This window comes from Hyla sarda, chromosome 6, assembly GCF_029499605.1.
Source record: "Hyla sarda isolate aHylSar1 chromosome 6, aHylSar1.hap1, whole genome shotgun sequence".
Classification (NCBI taxonomy): Eukaryota; Metazoa; Chordata; class Amphibia; order Anura; family Hylidae; genus Hyla; species Hyla sarda.
This window is the reverse complement of record NC_079194.1, coordinates 167986338-168004839: the sequence shown is the minus strand read 5'-3', so window position 1 is coordinate 168004839 and position 18502 is coordinate 167986338. Positions and strand designations below refer to the sequence as shown.

Here is an 18502-nt window from a genome sequence, read left to right as displayed (position 1 = left end):
CTCAGTACAGTTGTGATTGGGAGGCCAAAGTGGCCACACCAATCACAGTGTAATGGGAGGGGATGGTGGGGGCTAGGAGCATGTTGCTCTGTTCTGCCCACCATTTCAGAGATCTGGCGAGCAGGACGGAGCTTTAGGTAGGGACAGGTTAGGGTTAAAAAAAAAAAAAAGTTCCGGCGTACCTCAGTGGGTGTCCGTGGGTCCGTAGCACCTTTAGCTGCGTGACCCCGGCCCTGCTGGGCCGCTGCGGTCTGCCGCCAGCCTTTTTTTTTTTTCTTTTTTTTTTTTGGCGCAGATTTTTTTTTCCCCCGAAGCGTGTCTGCGAACCCTCTTAGTTATAAAAGAGCGGTCCGCCACCGTTTATTAAAGCACACCCACCGCTGATCAGTCCCGTAGTACTGATCAGCGTTTTTTTTTGTGGTGCCGGCGCTTTTTTGGGGGGGTTTTCTAGCGCTTTTTTGCACCCATAGGCGGTCCGTGCCACCAGTAGCAGGCGTGTACTGTGTGGACTAGGGATCGACCGATTATCGGTATGGCCGATATTATCTGCCGATAATCACGATTTTGGGCATTATCGGTATCGGCAATTACCTTGCCGATAAGCCAATAGTGCCCCGCCCCCCAACCAGCCACCACCGCACCGTGACAGTTTTTAAATCAATGATCTGCAGCGGTGTCGCGGGGGGATAAATAGCCGATAACTTATACCGGAATATCGGTATAAGTTATCAGCTGTCAGCCCTAACCTCCACCGATTATCGGTATCAGCCCTAAAAAAACGATATCGGTCGATCCCTAGTGTGGACAGACCGTACCTGTGTGTGTGCAGCCTGTCCCACTGCTGTCAGTGATTTATCACTGATCAGCGTTTTTTTTTTGGATTCAGGCGGGTGCATTTTTTCGCGGTTAACCGTTTTTTACATTTTATTTTTCAGTTTTTTTGTGTGGGGGTCTGTGTACAAGCCACCAGCCACTGTTCTGGGCTGAGTGGTTGGACCCCCCACTGACTTCTGCGCCACCTGCCGCCACAAGCGCTAATCAGTGCGCACACCACTGATTAGATAAACACTTTTTTTGGGCGCAGGGCTTTTTTGCGCCAGAAGTCCCTTTAAAAAAAATAAAAAAAGTCCCCTTTTAATTTTTTTTCTGTTAGGGCGGGTTAGTTTAGTTAGGTTAGGGAGGGTTAGGGCGGGTCAGGGAGGTAGTCTTGCACCACACCACACACAGCACATACACCATTAAAGTTTCCCCCCCTCACGCATACACCCGTATCCCCATTAGAGTAGGGGAAATGGCCCGCAGAGCGTTTTCGGCGGAGGAGGCACATGCCATAGTTGCCTCCGACACAGAGAGCGGCTCAGAGGACAATGAAGACCCCACCTTCCTTATTTCATCGTCCTCCTCCTCATCTAGTTGATGAGCCACCAAGGCGACGGAGACGCCGCCGTGCGGTGCCGCAAACCTCCTCCTTGACCCTGTGCCCCATGCTAGTATGAGTCCCCCTGGCGCTCGTACTAGTGAAGCCCCCCAGCCAAGATCACTGGTACATCATACCGGAGAACTTGTCTGGGCTGAGCCAGCGGACCAAGAGCCAGTGATTCCTGAGTTTGTTGGCGACTCAGGAATCAAGATTAACATCACCGGGTTCACTGAAAAGGACTTTTTCGGTCATTTTTTCAGTGACTACTTTGTTAATCTAATGGTTACACAGACGAATCTGTATGCCCAACAGTTCGTCGCCGCTAACCCAGGCTCATTTTTAGCTAGACCCGGCGGCTGGACTCCAGTTGATGCAGCAGAAATGAGGACATTTTGTGGCCTCGTGCTGCATATGGGCCTGGTCAAGAAACCCAGTGTCCGGCAATATTTGAGTGGGGACGTCCTTTACCAGACCCCGCTCTACAATATGGCCATGACACATCCCAGGTTCGAGGCCATTCAGAAATGTTTGCATTATGCTGATAATGCGGCATGCCCCCCCCCCCCGAACTGATCCTGTGTATGACCGCCTGTATAAAATCAGGCCGGTGAGGAATCACTTCGGCGCCAAATTTTGGGAGGCCTATGTCCCTGGAAAAGAGGTCGCTATTGAGGAGTCTCTCATCAGCTTTAAGGGGAGACTCAGCTTCCGGCAATGCATCCCTACCAAGCGGGCGGGGTATGGCATGAAGTTGTATAAACTTTGTGAGAGTACCTCCGGGTACACTGGCAAGTTTATGGTGTATGAGGGAAAATCGTTTGGGGCCTTTTGCACCCATTGCTAGATAAAGGTTACCACCTTTTACGTGAATAACTTTTATACTGGTATCCCTCTCTTCACATCCCTCGCTGCCAGATCCACGGTCGCTTGTGGGACAGTCCGGAAGAATCAAAGAGGCCTTCCTTCCTATCCCCTGCAGACTCCTATCCCCCGGGGTGAGTCCCGTGCCTTTTCCCATGAGAACCTGTTGTTGGTCCGGTATAAGGACCAGAGGGATGTCCTTATGCTCACCACTATTCATGGGAATGGCAGCACCCCTGTCCCGGTGCGAGGTACCGTGGGACCGGTCCTCAAGCCCGATTGTATTCTGGACTACAATCGGTATGTGGGGGGGAGTTGATCTTTCTGATCAAGTCCTCAAGCCATATAATGCCATGCGGAAAACAAAGGTATGGTACGAAAAGTTGCGGTCTACATGGTACAGGTTGCCATGTACAACTCTTTTGTACTGTACAAGAACGCTGGCAACACAGGGACATACCTGCAGTTCCAAGAGGAAGTTCTAAAGGCCCTCATCTATGGTGACCGTCAAAGAGCGGGTCAGAGCACCTCTGGAACTTCAGGTCCCCGGATCGTCCCTGGCCAACACTTTCCAGGTGTGATCCCCCACACTGGAAAGAAGGGACGATCTCAGAAGAAATGCAGAGTGTGTCGCAAGAGGGGGATTAGGAAGGACACCACCACTCAATGCGACACTTGCCCCGATCATCCGGGCCTCTGCATAGGCTGCTTCAGGGAGTATCACACTTCCATGGAGTCCAAAATTTTCCATCCTTTGTCCTAATTTTCATTCCCCAAAATTCGACTCCAATGTACCAGTCCAGAGTACATTGTCTTCCAAATTTTATACCACCCCCCCCCCCCCCCAAAAAAAAAACAAAACCAAAACTTTTTTCCCAATACCCCCAACATCTTTTTTTTTTTTTTTTCTTCCCCCTAAAAAATGGGTCATGGGACACAGAGTCAACAGCATTGGAGGTTTGCAGTTGCCTCAAATGCGCAACGCTCTCTCTCCCCACCTGAGCGGTTTGCGCATTTGAGGTAACAGAATAGGGATGGCCCCACACATCCCCTTCCCAGAATGATGATTCAGAGTATAGGGTTTGGGGCGGGCATCATTTTTACTTTTGGCTGTACTCTGGGTCATCATTCTGGGAAAATAATTGGCATATCAGTACTAAAATTGCAATTTTCTTCCCCCCCCATAATACACTTCATCCATTCCTGGAAAATTAAATGAAGGGAACACACGTCTGTTCCAAATCTCCACTTCACCCTATACACCTTCCCTAGGGGGTGTAGTTTGTAATAGGTTCACATGTGGGTGTTCCTTTCTTGTATTTTCCTCTGAATGTATGTAACTGTTTGGTCCGTAACAAACATCGGCCTCAAATGCGAAGAGTTCTCGCTGAGCTCTGTCGTATTTCCAGGCGACAATTCGGAGTCACATGTTAGTTGTTCCCAGAAAAATGAAGCAGAGCATAGGTTGAAAATTGCAATTTTCAAAAGCTACCCTTCATCCATTCCTGGAAAATAAATTTAGGAAACACCTGTGCATTCAAAATGTCCTCTTTACCCCTATACCCATTCCTCAGGGTGTGTACTTTCTGTAATGGTGTCACATGTGGGTGTTTCATTTTTGTATTTTCCTCGGAATGTACCGTATATACTCGAGTATAAGCCGACCCGAGTATAAGCCGAGACCCCTAATTTCAACCCAAAATCCCAGGAAAAGTTATTGACTCGAGTATAAGCCTAGGGTGGGAAATACCTCATCCCCCCCTGTCATCATCCAGACCCGTCATTAACATCCTCATCATCCCCTTGTCATCATCCCACACATCCCCTTGTCATCATCCCACACATCCCCTTATCATCCCACACATCCCCCCTTCATCATCCCCTTGTCATCATCCCACACATCCCCTTATCATCCCACACATCCCCCCTTCATCATCCCCTTGTCATCATCCCACACATCCCCTTATCATCCCACACATCCCCTTATCATCCCACACATCCCCCCTTCATCATCCCCTTGTCATCATCCCACACATCCCCCCTTCATCATCCCCTTGTCATCATCCCACACATCCCCTTATCATCCCACACATCCCCCTTCATCATCCCCTTGTCATCATCCCACACATCCCCCCTTCATCATCCCCTTGTCATCATCCCACACATCCCCTTATCCCACACATCCCCCCTTCATCATCCCCTTGTCATCATCCCACACATCCCCTTATCCCACACATCCCCCCTTCATCATCCCCTTGTCATCATCCCACACATCCCCCCCCTTCATCATCCCCTTGTCATCATCCCACACATCCCCCCTTCATCATCCCCTTGTCATCATCCCACACATCCCCCCTTCATCATCCCCTTGTCATCATCCCACACATCCCCTTATCATCCCACACATCCCCCCTTCATCATCCCCTTGTCATCATCCCACACATCCCCTTATCATCCCACACATCCCCCCTTCATCATCCCCTTGTAATCATCCCACACCCCCCCCCCTTCATCATCCCCACTCCCCTTCATCATCCCCACACCCCCCCCTTCATCATCCTCTTCTCATCATTCGCCCTCAGTGGTCTTCAACCTGCGGACCTCCAGAGGTTTCAAAACTACAACTCCCAGCAAGCCCGGGCAGCCATCGGCTGTCCGGGCTTGCTGGGAGTTGTAGTTTTGAAACCTCCGGAGGTCCGCAGGTTGAAGACCACTGCGGCCTTCAACATGCGGACCTCCAGAGGTTTCAAAACTACAACTCCCAGCAAGCCCGGGCAGCCATCGGCTGTCCGGGCTTGCTGGGAGTTGTAGTTTTGAAACCTCCGGAGGTCCGCAGGTTGAAGACCACTGCGGCCTTCAACATGCGGACCTCCAGAGGTTTCAAAACTACAACTCCCAGCAAGCCCGGGCAGCCATCGGCTGTCCGGGCTTGCTGGGAGTTGTAGTTTTGAAACCTCCGGAGGTCCGCAGGTTGAAGACCACTGCGGCCTTCAACATCATCCAGCCCCCCTCTCACCCCCTTTAGTTCTGAGTACTCACCTCCGCTCGGCGCTGGTCCGGTCCTGCAGGGCTGTCCGGTAAGGAGGTGGTCCGGTGAGGAGGTGGTCCGGGCTGCTATCTTCACCGGGGGCGCCTCTTCTCCGCGCTTCCGGCCCGGAATAGAGCCGTTGCCTTGACAACGACGCATCTGCGTCGTTGTCAAGGCAACGTGACTATTCTGAGGCCGGGCCCGAAGCGCTTAGAAGAGGCGCCCCCGGTGAAGATAGCAGCCCGGACCACCTCCTCACCGGACCACCTCCTTACCGGACAGCCCTGCAGGACCGGACCAGCGCCGAGCGGAGGTGAGTACTCAGAACTAAAGGGGGTGAGAGGGGGCTGGATGATGTTGAAGGCCGCAGTGGTCTTCAACCTGCGGACCTCCGGAGGTTTCAAAACTACAACTCCCAGCAAGCCCGGACAGCCGATGGCTGCCCTGGCTTGCTGGGAGTTGTAGTTTTGAAACCTCTGGAAGTCCGCAGGTTGAAGACCACTGCGGGTGGGGGGAGTTCACTCGAGTATAAGCCGAGGGGGGTGTTTTCAGCACGAAAAATCGTGCTGAAAAACTCGGCTTATACTCGAGTATATACGGTATGTAACCGTCAGCTACTGATATGCCATAGGCCACAAATACAAAGTGACCTCTATGACTTCTGAGCCCTGTTGTGCGCCCGCCCAGCACATTACCCCATATGTGGATGTATTTTTATAGTCAGGGGAAAAAGCCCTCCAAAATTTGTAACCCAATTCCTCATATTACCCCTTGTGAAAATGTTAAAAAATTGGGTAACCCCAGCATTTTAGTGTAAAAAAAATCGAATTTTTCAATTTATGGCCCACTTTTCAAAAAACCTGTGAGGTATTATTTCCCACTGTACCCCTTGTTACGTTCATTGAGGGGTGTAGTTTCTAAAATGGTGTCACATGTTTTTTTTTGTTTTTTTTTGCTGTTGGGGGCTTTATAAATGCACATGACCCCCGACTTCAATTTCAACAAAATTTTCACTCCTTCCATTCTGAGCATTGCAGTGCGTTCACAGAGCAATTTACATCCACATATGGGGTATTTTTTTTCTCATACAAAATTGTTCTACAAATTTTGGGGGCCTTTTGCCCTATTACCCAATGCAAAAATGAAACAATTGGGGTAGGGATGTAAGAAAAAATCGATTCCCGCGATTATCGCGATTTTTCACTTGCGGATACTGAATCGATTCAAAATATTTTTGAATCGATTCTTTTAGTGATGTGGAATTTGTATCTCCTGATCCCCGGAACAGCATGTCCCGGGCATCAGGAGATACAAGTTCCACATTTTGTCAGCCGGATCTGACGCGGCGGCCCTCTGGGTGTACGGAGCGGGCTCCGACTCATGCCCGCTCAATACTCTGCGGCCCCCAGCTGATTTCAGTAGCCGGGGGCCGCTGATTCATCACCGCCGCTAATATCCAGCATGCGGTGCTCTGCAGTGTGTATGGAGCGGGCTCCGGACTCGTGCCCGCTCCATACTCTGCAGCCCCCGGCTGTTCTCAGTAGCTGGGGGCCGCCGCTAATAGCCAGCATGCGGCGATCGTCGCGGCTGGCTATTAACCCTTTAGATCGCCGCTGTCAAAGCTGACAGCGGCGTCTAAAGGGACATGTGTATGCTCCCTGGTGTGCTAGATCGCCCCCCCGCAGTGCGATCGCGGGCGGGCGATCCACTGTGGAGGTAGCGGAGGGCTTACCTCTGCTTCCCTGCTCTCCGTGGCTCTGTCATTGATAGAGCCTGGCTGGACCAGGCTCTATCAATGGATCGCAGATAAATGGAGTTCAATAGAACTCTATTCATCTGTCTGAGGAATCTAATGATTCCTAAAAGACTAATGAAGTGTATAAAAAAAAATAAAGTTTTGATAAAAGTGTAAAAGACATTGTTTTTTTTTAGACCGAATCGGGATATATCGCTATCTATCGTCACCTAGACGGTATCGCGATATATCGGGATATATCGAATCGCCACACTGGTATCGCGAATCGAATCGCCAAATTCTTGGCGATTCACACCCCTAATTTGGGGTAACACTATCAATATAGTGCAAAAAAAAATCAAATTTTTCACTTTTATGGCCCACTGTTCAAAAAACCTGTGAGGTGTAAGTACTCACAGTAACACTGTTACGTTCCCCGAGGGGTCTAGTTTCCAAATGTAATGCCATGTGTTTTTTATTTTATTTTTTATTTTTTTTACTGTCCTGCCACCATAGGGGCTTCCTAAATGCGGCATGCCCCCAGAGCAAAATTTGCTTCCAAAATGTGACTCCTTCTCTTCTGAGACCTGTAGTGCGCCAGCAGAGCACTTTACACCCCCATATAGGGTGTTTTCTGAATCGGAAGAAATTGGGCTTCAAATTTTGGGGGGTATTTTCTGCTATTTCCCTTTTTAAAAATGTAAAATTTTTGGGAAAACAAGCATTTTAGGTAAAAAAACATTTTTTTTTTACATTTGCAAAAGTCATGAAACACCTGTGGGGTATTAAGACTCACTTTATCCCATGTTACATTCCCCGAGGGGTCTAGTTTCCAAAATGGTATGCCATGTGTTTTTTTTTTTTCTGTTTTGACACCCTAGGGGCTTCCTAAAGGTGAAAATTTTTCTCTCCAAAATCCCCTTGTCGCTCCTTCCCTTCTGAGCCCTCTACTGCACCCGCTGAACAATTTACATAGACATATGAGGTATGTCCTTACTGAAGAGAAATTAGGCTACAAATACAAGTAAAAATTTTCTCCTTTTACCCCTTGCAAAAATTCAAAAATTGGGCCTACAAGAACATGCGAGTGTAAAAAATGAAGATTTTGAATTTTCTCCTTCACTTTGCTGCTATTCCTGTGAAACACCTAAAGGGTTAAAACACTGACTGAATGTCATTGTGAATACTTTGGGGGGGGGGGGGGGTGCAGTTTTTATAATGGGGTCATTTGTGGGGTATTTCTAATCCTTCAAATCCACTTCAAAACTGAACTGGTCCCTGAAAAATAACGAGTTTGAAAATTTTGTGAAAAATTGGAAAATTGCTGCTGAACTTTGAAGCCCTCTGGTGTCTTCCAAAAGTAAAAACAAATAGATTTTATGATGCAGACATAAAGTGGACATATTGTATATGTGAATAATAAAAAAAAATTTGGAATATCCATTTTCCTTACAAGCAGAGAGCTTCAAAGTTTGAAAAATGCAAAATTTTCTAATTTTTTGCATGAAATTTTGGGATTTTTCACCAAGAAAGGATGCAAGTTACAACAAAATTTTACCACTATGTTAAAGTAGAATATGTCACGAAAAAACAATCTCAGAATCAGAATGTTTAAAGTGACAGTGGTCAGATGTTCAAAAAACGCTTTGGCCCTTAAGGCCAAAATGGGCTTGGTCCTTAAGGGGTTAAAGTGCAACTGTCACCAAGAATATGCTTGTGAAGCTGCACACACAGTGCACTAACGAATCACGAGCATATCCTTAGCTTACCTTTTATCAATACTGTAAATTCGTTTTTTTTAATTGCTTCGGCAGCCAGGCACCAGTCATAGAGGCGGAGGAGGCTCCAGCTGCACTGCCTCTCTCTGCTTACGTCGAGCAGCTGATTGACACACAGGGCTCGCCTGCCTGCGCCAGTCCTGTATGGCTCTCCTCTCATGTGCCTGCTGTCAATCAGCTGTGCTACGTGAGCATAGAGAGGTGGTGCAGCCTGGACTCCAGGCTCTGCTTCTCTGTTGCCTGACTGCCAGAGCAATTATAAAACTAAGTAAAATAGCCAAATTTATTGATAAAGGTGTACTAAAAATATGCTTGTGAAGCCTTAGGGTCTATTCACACAGAATTTCTGCACATCCGCATCAATTCCGCTTCCACATTAATTTGGGTGGTTTCTGGCTTGTGTAGAATTGGTGCGGAATCCACATGCTGAAATTCAGAAGTGTGAATGAGAGTGGGGAATCCCATAGAAGTCTATTGGGCTTTAATTTGAGGTGGTTTCTGTGTGGAATTTTGCATGTGGAAATTCAGCTGTGTGAATTGATCCTTGGGGGGAGATTTATCAAAACCTGTGCAGAGGAAAAGTTGCCCAGTTGCCCATGGCAACCAATCAGATTTTTAACAAGGCCTCTGCAAAATGAAAGAAGCGAACTGATTGGTTGCTATAGGCAACTGGGCAACTTTTCCTCTGGACAGGTTTTGATAAATCTTCCCCTTAGGCCCCCGTTCACGCAGAGTAATTCAAGAGGAATTTACTCAAGTAATTCCTCTTGAATACTCCGCTCCAAATGAATGCACATTTCCTCTGCCCACTGACTTTAATGTTATCTCTGCTGTCCTGTTCACACTGCGGAAATTCTGCTAGCAGAATTCCGACACTGAATTCCGTTCCGCTTGAAGAAAGAGCATGTTCATTCTTCATGCGGAATCCGCTAGCAGAAACCAATAGAAGTCAATGGTAAAAAAAAATTCCGTCCGGCATCGTTTTCAAGCGGAATTCAGAAAAGTAGATTAAATAGCCTCCTCCTTCATTCCTCTTCATTTCCGCATGAAAATTCCGCTTGAATTCCGCTTGATGGAGAAGGTAACAATTTCCTGACCAAAATTATTCCTCGTCAATTACTCTTGAATTTCTCAGTGTGAACATAGCCTTAGTCTACTGTGTGTGCAGCTTCTCAAGCATATTCTTTGTGACAGTTGTGCTTTAATTTGCAACATGCAAAGTATACCTGTACCTGTCCTATAAACTCAACTTAGTCTTCAGACCCCGACTAGTGACTAGAACAATTGGCCACACACTTTTTTCCCCTGCTTTGTGTGGATGCAACCAAACAGTCCCAAGCTTACATTTTGTGACCAATTTCATCACATGACACACAACCTTAATGGACGTTCTTTGTGACGGGAAACAGGTCCAGACAGATCCCATTTAATACTATGGGGTCCATCGGGTGCCGTTGTTTTTCGATGGGAGCAGCGGGAGGAAAAAAACGTTGCATGATCTATTTTTCCTTCTGCTATTCACCCCAGCTTCCCCACGGCAGTGTGAAAGAAGCCTTAAATAATTTTTAATAAAGGAGGATTTTTTTTAAACCAATCAAAGTGCTGGAAGGTGTTCTGTACATACAGGGGTGGAAAAAAAATTGATCACTGACTACAAATCACCCACTTTTTGCACATATTACAATGCAAAATATGTAGAGGAATCAACAAATATACACTAAGGATATAAGTGTTAGGACCGTCTGCATATGCTCTGTCCCCATTGACTCCAAAAAAGTCTGGTCCAGAATTCGAATACTGCATTTACCCTTACTGACAAAAAAAAAAATAGAACCCCCAAGAGTTGTTGTAATCAAGTAAAGCCTTATATGTGTTTAATTATGATATCTGTAAGTGATCACATCATGGCTTAACAAATCCCCGGTTGTCATGTTTACTGAGAATTTCCTCCTGGCATCTAGGATTTCGTCAGTCTGAACAGCAGCAGCAGTGTAAAGGGGGGACACCTGGCAGCTGATATATTTGGTACTTAATGGGGGACATTTTATTAATGTTGGTGTAGTAAAGAATTTACCTGTTTGCTTGGTGTATTGTTTGCACAGTTGCTCAAACTTTACCAAAAAGGTGCACAGGACTTGATAAATTTTGCCCAATTATAGAAACCAGTGAGATGCAGAGATTGGTTTAAGGGAAAACTGTCAGCTTGCTCCCCCCGCACTAACCAGCGGTACTGTCTGGTAGTGCGGGGGACGCTGATCAGTTTGATGCTTACTGTGCCCGGATCCGCCGCTCTGTTCGGCCGTAATTTTCTATTTTCGGTATATGTTAATTAGGTGCTTACTTGCACCGGCCGGGCTAACTGGCACTCTGACGTCAGCGTTTCTGGCCGCAGCGCCGCCCAGCTGATCAATATTCCTCCCCTCCCTCCGCCTCTCCCTCTTCTCCCCACTCTGTAATAAAGAGAGAGGGGAGGAATATTGATGAGCTGGGCGGTGCTGCGGCCAGTAACGCTGACGTCAGAGTGCCAGTTAGCCCGGCCGGTGCAAGTTAGCACCTAATTATCATTTACTGAAAATAGAAGATTTCGGACGAACGGCGGGGCTGAACCGGGCACGGTAAGCATCAAACTGATCAGCGTCCCCTGCACTAACAGCCAGTACCTCTGGTAAGTGCGGGGGGAGCAAGCTGACCGTTTTCATTTAAGCTTTGTGCTCTGGCATCTGCCACTTCTGTACGTGTCCTATTAGGTGGTGTAGGTTTGTGCAAAAAAGTAGCCTTTGCAAAAAAAAAAAAAAAAAAAACACTTCTAAATTTAATTTGCGCAAATAATAAATACAGCTCCACTGAAAAAAGTGGGGTACGGTGCACCAAACAGTAGACAACTTTGAAAGATGTGCTACTGAAAATTGTGCAAAAAATGTAAATGCAATTGTGCAAAATTTGCAGGGACATTTAGAACATTGAAGTGGTGTAAAGCTAATGATAAATGTCCCCCACAGAATTCAGCATAGAGAGTGAAGCTGCTTTGTGCTGCCCCCTGTGGTGGCCGGCGCTAGCTCCTCCTGTTTAGAGGTGTGTCGCGGCCTCTTCCTCTGCAACCTCCAACTTTCCCCTCCTCTTTTCTCAGGTATCCATGAAAAATTTATCAGGAGACTAGGAAAGCAGTCAGAAGGCAGCCGGAGGAGAGTGTCCTGCACTGTCATTGCCAAACATGTGGGTGCAGGGGGCGCTGTTATGTGTATGTGGAGGGGGCTGTATTCTGCCCTGCAGCTCACCACATGTAACAACTGCTACATGGCCATGCCAGGCCCCTGCTGTGCCTGCCTATTGTCACCCTCCCTCCTGCTTCACCTCCTGTCACCACTGTGGCTCTCTCTACCAAAAATAGTTTGGAAAATAGTGAAACAATAATAATAAACACACCATTATCCTGATCCCACAAAATAGTTGCTTTTTGATCACATCCCAGAAAAAAATTAATAAAAGGTGATCAAAAAGTCAATACTGTGCAAAAAATAACCCAGCTTGGTACCAGTTAAAAACAACTACTCACAGCACATAAATGGCTCGTAACTTTTAGCTGACTCCTAAATTCAAAGCAAAATTGTCAGACTCTGGATTCAAATATTAGAGAGGAAGGATATGTTTATTGGGGTAGACTGTATTGTACGGTTGGGCATGGAGGTATACAGGTTCCCTATGGCATCCTGCAGCACATTTGCCCACATAAGTTGCTGCTGGGCCTGTAAATCTTGTATACTCAGAGGTTGTTATATCTGGCTTGTCACGAATGCTTGATTGGTGATGATAAAACTTGGGACCAGGCAAACCAAGGAAGTGCTGCAATATGGTGGAGACGATTCCTGCTGAAGCCCTACTATGAGAGACAACACACGTGGACGCAGGATGTCCTGCACATATCCCTGAGCTGTTAGTGTCCTTCGTATCACATCTAGGGGCAACCGACTGTTATATGCGATATCTCCCCAGATCATCACACCAGCAGTTGGGATCGTTTTTCACCGCAAGGAAACTTTGGGTGTTGGATGTGCTTGTTGGTGGATCAATCAATCCTCTACTTACTGGTGGTCTGTCTGTGCAGTCCGGAGTGTGCGTGTGCCCTCACTTATCCACAGCTCCCAGGTAATGGCAGCTTGGTCAGAACGGCCCAGATAGGCAATTTGTTGAAACGACCATCCTGCTTCTCTCAGTCCAATAACGCGTCACCTCTCAGTCTTTTAACTGGGCAAATAGGGAAGGTTTATGAAAGCCTGTGTCGAAGAGTGGTGCAGTTGCCCATAACAACAAATCAGATTGCTTCTTCTGTTTCAGAGGCCTTTTCAAAAATTAAAGAAGCAACCTGATTGCCATGGGCAACTACACCGCTATTTCTCCATCTTTATCAAAGGTTTTGATAAACCCTCTCCAATGAGTAAGTGTGTCTGTTGTAGAGACATTACTAGCAGTCAACAATCTCTCAACAAGAGGTACACTAACCAAAAGTAGCCTCTGAGAGCCTTTTGATAGGGCATAGAAGCATTTTTACACCCTCCTGTGACAAGACCCATTGTCTAATCAGACCACGCCTGTAATTTCTAGTTGAGTTCGTTATTATTGCTTGTCAACAAGTGTATATCTTCCAAAGTATCCTGACGCGGCACGTGGTATTATTCTGTCTTATAACACTTATCTTTCCATCAGATTCTATGTTTCCATTTAGCCTAACATGTCTAATTCTATCATATAATAGAATATGATCTTAGTATGTGTTTGCTCTGTTGTTATATCTCCTGAATAAACTTAACAAACTTCTCACTAGACCTAACATGATTTTGCAATTTTTTGCTTGTTTTTTTGCGCGATTAGAAACACATAGCCCATGGCCTCATTCCTGCAGCTACAGTAGCTCCCCGATCTGCTGTTCCTCGCACCCCTCCCCCACGTAGCCCCAACCCTTCTCCGGAGAGACCCAGGTAGGTGTTTTGTCTTTTTAGTATTTTCCATTCGTATGTCTTCTCAGTACATATAAACGTGTATGTCTGGATGCTTGGGGATTGTGATGGGAGAAGGTGGCCACTTCATAAGGAATGTTTGCTTTTAACAGTGCTGATCCAGAGAAAATGTTTACTACTAGGCCATTTACACAAAAATAACACCTGGTCATCATGTTTTTATTGTGTGTCCCCTTTACGTGTAACTATATCATAACATAAACTGACACCAATACCACATATGTGAATAGATGAAATGCAGCATTTATATATTTATGTTACTTACTGATAAATTAGAGTTTAACCTGCTTTCTTGTTCCTTTGCTCTGTAGGTCTGCTCTTGCCGCTGCAATTTTGATGACTTCTTTAACTGGACGGACAGTTGCTATACCCCAACCGCGCCAAAGATCCTATTCTGAGAATGACAGCACTAACATTGAAGAAACAGATAATATTGAGCCCTATGCTACAGCCAGAGATCTAGGAGTAGAGTAAGTTTGATTTGCCTTTTTTATTTTACCTCTAAATAATCATTTGCTGAACCACAGTTAAACCAAATGTTTTTTCATATACAGATGATAGACATAATCCAGAAATTATTTATAGCATTATTAAAGCAATTTTTGTAGCATTTAGTACATGCATTTTTTAATTGCATGTTTTCTTATTGCAACTGACCTAATAATAATGCACCCCGAGTGGGGAAAATTGCCCAACAAAAAAGCATTGTAAGTATAATGTATTACATTTCTCTATTGACATCCATCTAACATATGGCTGTAACATTTTTTGTCATATATCTTATGGGGTTATTACTGACCAATCCCTTGTGTGACTTCCTAACCTATAAATAATGGAGTCCCTACACTGGGTAGCAAGTTATTTTTACTTTTAGGTTTGGTGGTACAGTTACATCCTTAGGGTCTATTCACACCTCCAGTATCCTGCGCAGAATTTGAAGCTGTATTCTGTAATTTAGTTTACATTGAAATCTGCAGCCGAAAATCCTGCACATCAAATCTGCGCAGAATACTGTAAGTGTGATTACACCATTAGTGTCTACTCACGCGTACAGTATACTGCACAGATTTGATACGCAGGATTTTCTGCTGCAGATTTCAATATAAACTAAATGACAGAATACAGCATCAAATCTGTGCAGGATACTGAAGGTGTGAATAGACCCTTAAAAAGTACCTGCCACCAAATAAATTATTCTAAACTAACTCAGGCTATGTTCCCTAACTACTCCTTACACCCCTCCAGTCCTTAAAAAAAAATTTCATAGCTTTAAAAAGCTGTGTATTTTACCTTTATTCTTTCACATACAATTTCCCAGCAAGAGAATGTGAGCGTTTCCCAGCAGGCATGACATCACTGAAGCCTGCTGGTGTACCACTTCCGCCCTCACATGGTTGCAGTGCTGTGATGAATAGAAGGCCTCAGGCTCTGTGCATGTTTCAGCCTGTGTTGCTATCAGTGAGGCTCTCCTGCAGCTTTCAGTCTGTGCAGCTTTCTATGAGAATATGTTTAGCTTTTACTTTCTGTGCAGCTATCAATCAAGCTCAGTGCAGCAAGGAGCACTTCCTGAGTTTGGACTCCTGCCAGGCCGGTGTAGTGAAAATTTCCGTGTAGTTCATGACACGCACCCCCCCCCCCAACAGCCCATAGTAGGGGGCAGATGTGTGCATCTCAGCCACTCACAGAGCCTTAGGCATTTTTTCCAGCTGTGGTGTCATAATCGGCTTCAGAACACTGTTTTCTCCACTACACTTGGAGGAGGCCAAACTCGCTGAATTAAGTGTGGCAGGGAACAGAACAGAGCCACCTAGTGGCCATTTTTTTATATTACATTTTAAACCTACCGTATTTATGTTGATGATTTGAAAAGCAGGTGCTAATTACATAAGTGGTATTGCCATATTTTAAATTGATCATATATTTCTAAGGTAAGCAATTACTTTTTTTATCTGTATTATAAATGTATGTTTGAGTTCAGTTTTTCTGACATCCAATATTTGTTTAGACAAAACTGGAAGGCGTATGCTCATCGCAAAAACATAAGTTCGCCAGTTATGTCCTTTGAGCTTGAGGATGATGACACAGAAGAGCAGATGTCTAATATTGAAAGAGAAAATATTGAACAACTGTCTGACAGGAGAGGTGAAAGTGTGTTACAGGAACCACTGTATGCTATCCCTCATAAGGTCACACAGGTAAGCATTTTTCTTCAAAGCGTATAACTACCTCAAGCAGGGAGCATTATTAAACAGGCAGTAAAGACCTGTAGCCTTAAGGTATATTTTAAGCATTTGGGGACCCGACTATTACTAAAATTTATATAATAAAGACGACCTGTGGCCAAACCCGCCCACCAAAAATTTAGACATTAGTGTCACTAAATGGCTAAGGGTGCACTGATCAAACACTTCCCTCCCCCCCCCCCCCCCCCCCCGCTTCTTGAGGTGCCCATCCATTCCTGTGATATGAGGGGTTATAGTATGTCTTATAATTGAAGGAATCACTTAATTGTTGCTGGTACAAAGGCCGATTAGACACCTAGTGCCTTTATGATGCAGATCAGCCACAATGCTATATAGGAGAGGGTGCAAAGGTGCTAAATAAGGGTATAAGTACAGGGTGCCAGTTACATGATAGCATGTAGTGCACCATGCTGTCTTACAACCTATTAGTAATGCCCATACTAATTGATCAGATGGGGTGCACACCACAAAGCACTGGCACCCTGGGCTCCCCTCAGCATCAGAAGGCCAGGCCACATCCTAAAAAACATATATATCAAATGATCAACATTAGGTATTAGTTGATATTTTGGTCAAAAGACACAAGCTTGCAACCCACATCAAGGGTCCTTAGTCGCTTTCGAGTCCCTACACTAGCGTTAATGGAAAAATAATCAAAGAAAATGGGACAAAAAACACAGAAAAGAGGCCACACTTAAAAAGACACCTATTCCCACTATGATGCAGATCAGCTACAATTCTACAGTTATGGCTGTAAATGTTGGCACCCTTGAAATTTTTCAAGAAAATGAAGTATTTATCACAGAAAAGTATTGCAGTAACACGTGTTTTGCTATATACATGTTTATTCCCTTTGTGTGTATTGGAACTAAACCAAAAAAGGGAGGAAAAAACTAATTGGACATAATGTCACACCAAACTCCATAAATGGGCTGCACAAAATTATTGGCACTCTTAACTTAATATTTTGTTGCACACCCTTTGGAAACAATAACTGAAATCAGTCGCTTCCTATAAACATCAATAAGCTTCTTAGAGCTCTGAGCCAGAATGCTGGACCACACCTTTTCCCAACAGCCATTTTAAGATCTCTCCACAAGTGTTCAATGGGATTTAAATCTGGACTCATTGCTGGCCACTTCAGAACTCTCCAGCGCTTTGTTGCCATCCATTTCTGGGTGCTTTTTGACGTATGTTTGTCCTTCTGGAAGACCCAAGATCTTGGAAGCAAATCCAGATTTCTGACACTGGGCTGTACAGTGCGACCCAAAATCCGTTGGTAATCCTCAGATTTCATGATTTCTTGCACATATTCACGGCACCCAGTGCCAGAGGCAGCAAAAGAACCCCAAAACATCATTGAACCTCCACCATATTTCACTGTAGGTACTATGTTCTTTTCTTTGTAGGCCTCATTCCGTTTTCGGTAAACAGTAGAATGATGTGCTTTACCAAAAAGCTCTATCTTGGTCCCATCTGTCCACAAGATGTTTTCCCAGAAGGATTTTGGCTTACTCATGTTCATATTGGCAAATGTAGTCTTGCTTTTTTATGTCTGTGTCAGCAGTGGGGTCCTCCTGGTTCTCCTGCCATAGCGTTTAATTTCATTTAAATGTCGACGGATAGTTTGCGCTGACACTGATGCTCCCTGAGCCCGCAGGACAGCTTGAATATCTTTGGAACTTGTTTGTGGCTGTTTATCCGCCATCCTGACTATCCTGCATTGACGCCTTTCATCAATTTTTCTCTTCCATCCATGCCCAGGGAGATTAGCTACAGTGCCATGGGTTGTAAACTTGATAATGCTGCGCACTGTGGACAAAGGCAAATCTAGATCTCTGGTGATGGATTGTTGATATTTCTCTCTCGGCTCCATTAGGGGACACAGACTTTGGGTATATGCTGCTGTCGCTAGGAGCCTTGACACTATGGTAACAAAAAAAGTCTGCCCCCCCAGCAGGATATACCCGCCTACAGGCACCTGAGCTAATCAGTTTTAGCTTAGTGTCTATAGGAGGCATGTAGGGATGTTATTCCTCCTTCCTTTTTTTTTTTTTTTTTTTTGCAGTCTGGGCTGGAACAACTGTTAGCTCTAAGCTCCCTTAAGGGTCAGGTTTCGTCCCTTTCCATTCTCTTTCAACGTCCTCTAGCATCCAATTCTCATATTCGGACCTTCCTTCAGGGAGTGGCCCACGCTGCCCCTCCTTATCGGTCCCCTACTCCCCCTTGGGCGCTCCCTTTGAACCTCTCAAGGATGTTTCTCTTCATCTCCTTTCCTAGAAGGTGGCCTTCCTTATTGCAATTACTTTTATTATCAGGGTTTTAGAGCTGGCGGCTCTATCCTGCCGCTCTCCCTTCCTGGTCATCCACCAGGACAAAGTTGTTTTTCGTCCGGTCCCATCCTTCTTACCTAAGGTTGTTTCCA

The 18502-nt window shown here is 45.5% G+C and overlaps 1 protein-coding gene across 5 annotated transcripts in view; it reads left to right on the top strand.

Annotated features, from left to right (window-relative positions):
* CEP89 (centrosomal protein 89) overlaps window positions 1-18502 on the top strand; it is a 256966-nt gene that overhangs the window by 2422 nt on the left and 236042 nt on the right. For 4 of the 5 annotated variants that reach the window (XR_008845109.1, XM_056525754.1, XM_056525757.1 and 1 more), the window contains exons 2-4: window positions 13689-13795; window positions 14146-14304; window positions 15840-16029. Coding sequence is in view for 4 of the 5 variants with exons in the window: in XM_056525754.1 (XP_056381729.1) it covers window positions 13689-13795; window positions 14146-14304; window positions 15840-16029 (456 nt within the window). In the remaining variant the exon portion in view is untranslated. The remainder of the gene's footprint in view (window positions 1-13688; window positions 13796-14145; window positions 14305-15839; window positions 16030-18502) is intronic. The other variant, XM_056525755.1, reaches the window with a different exon arrangement.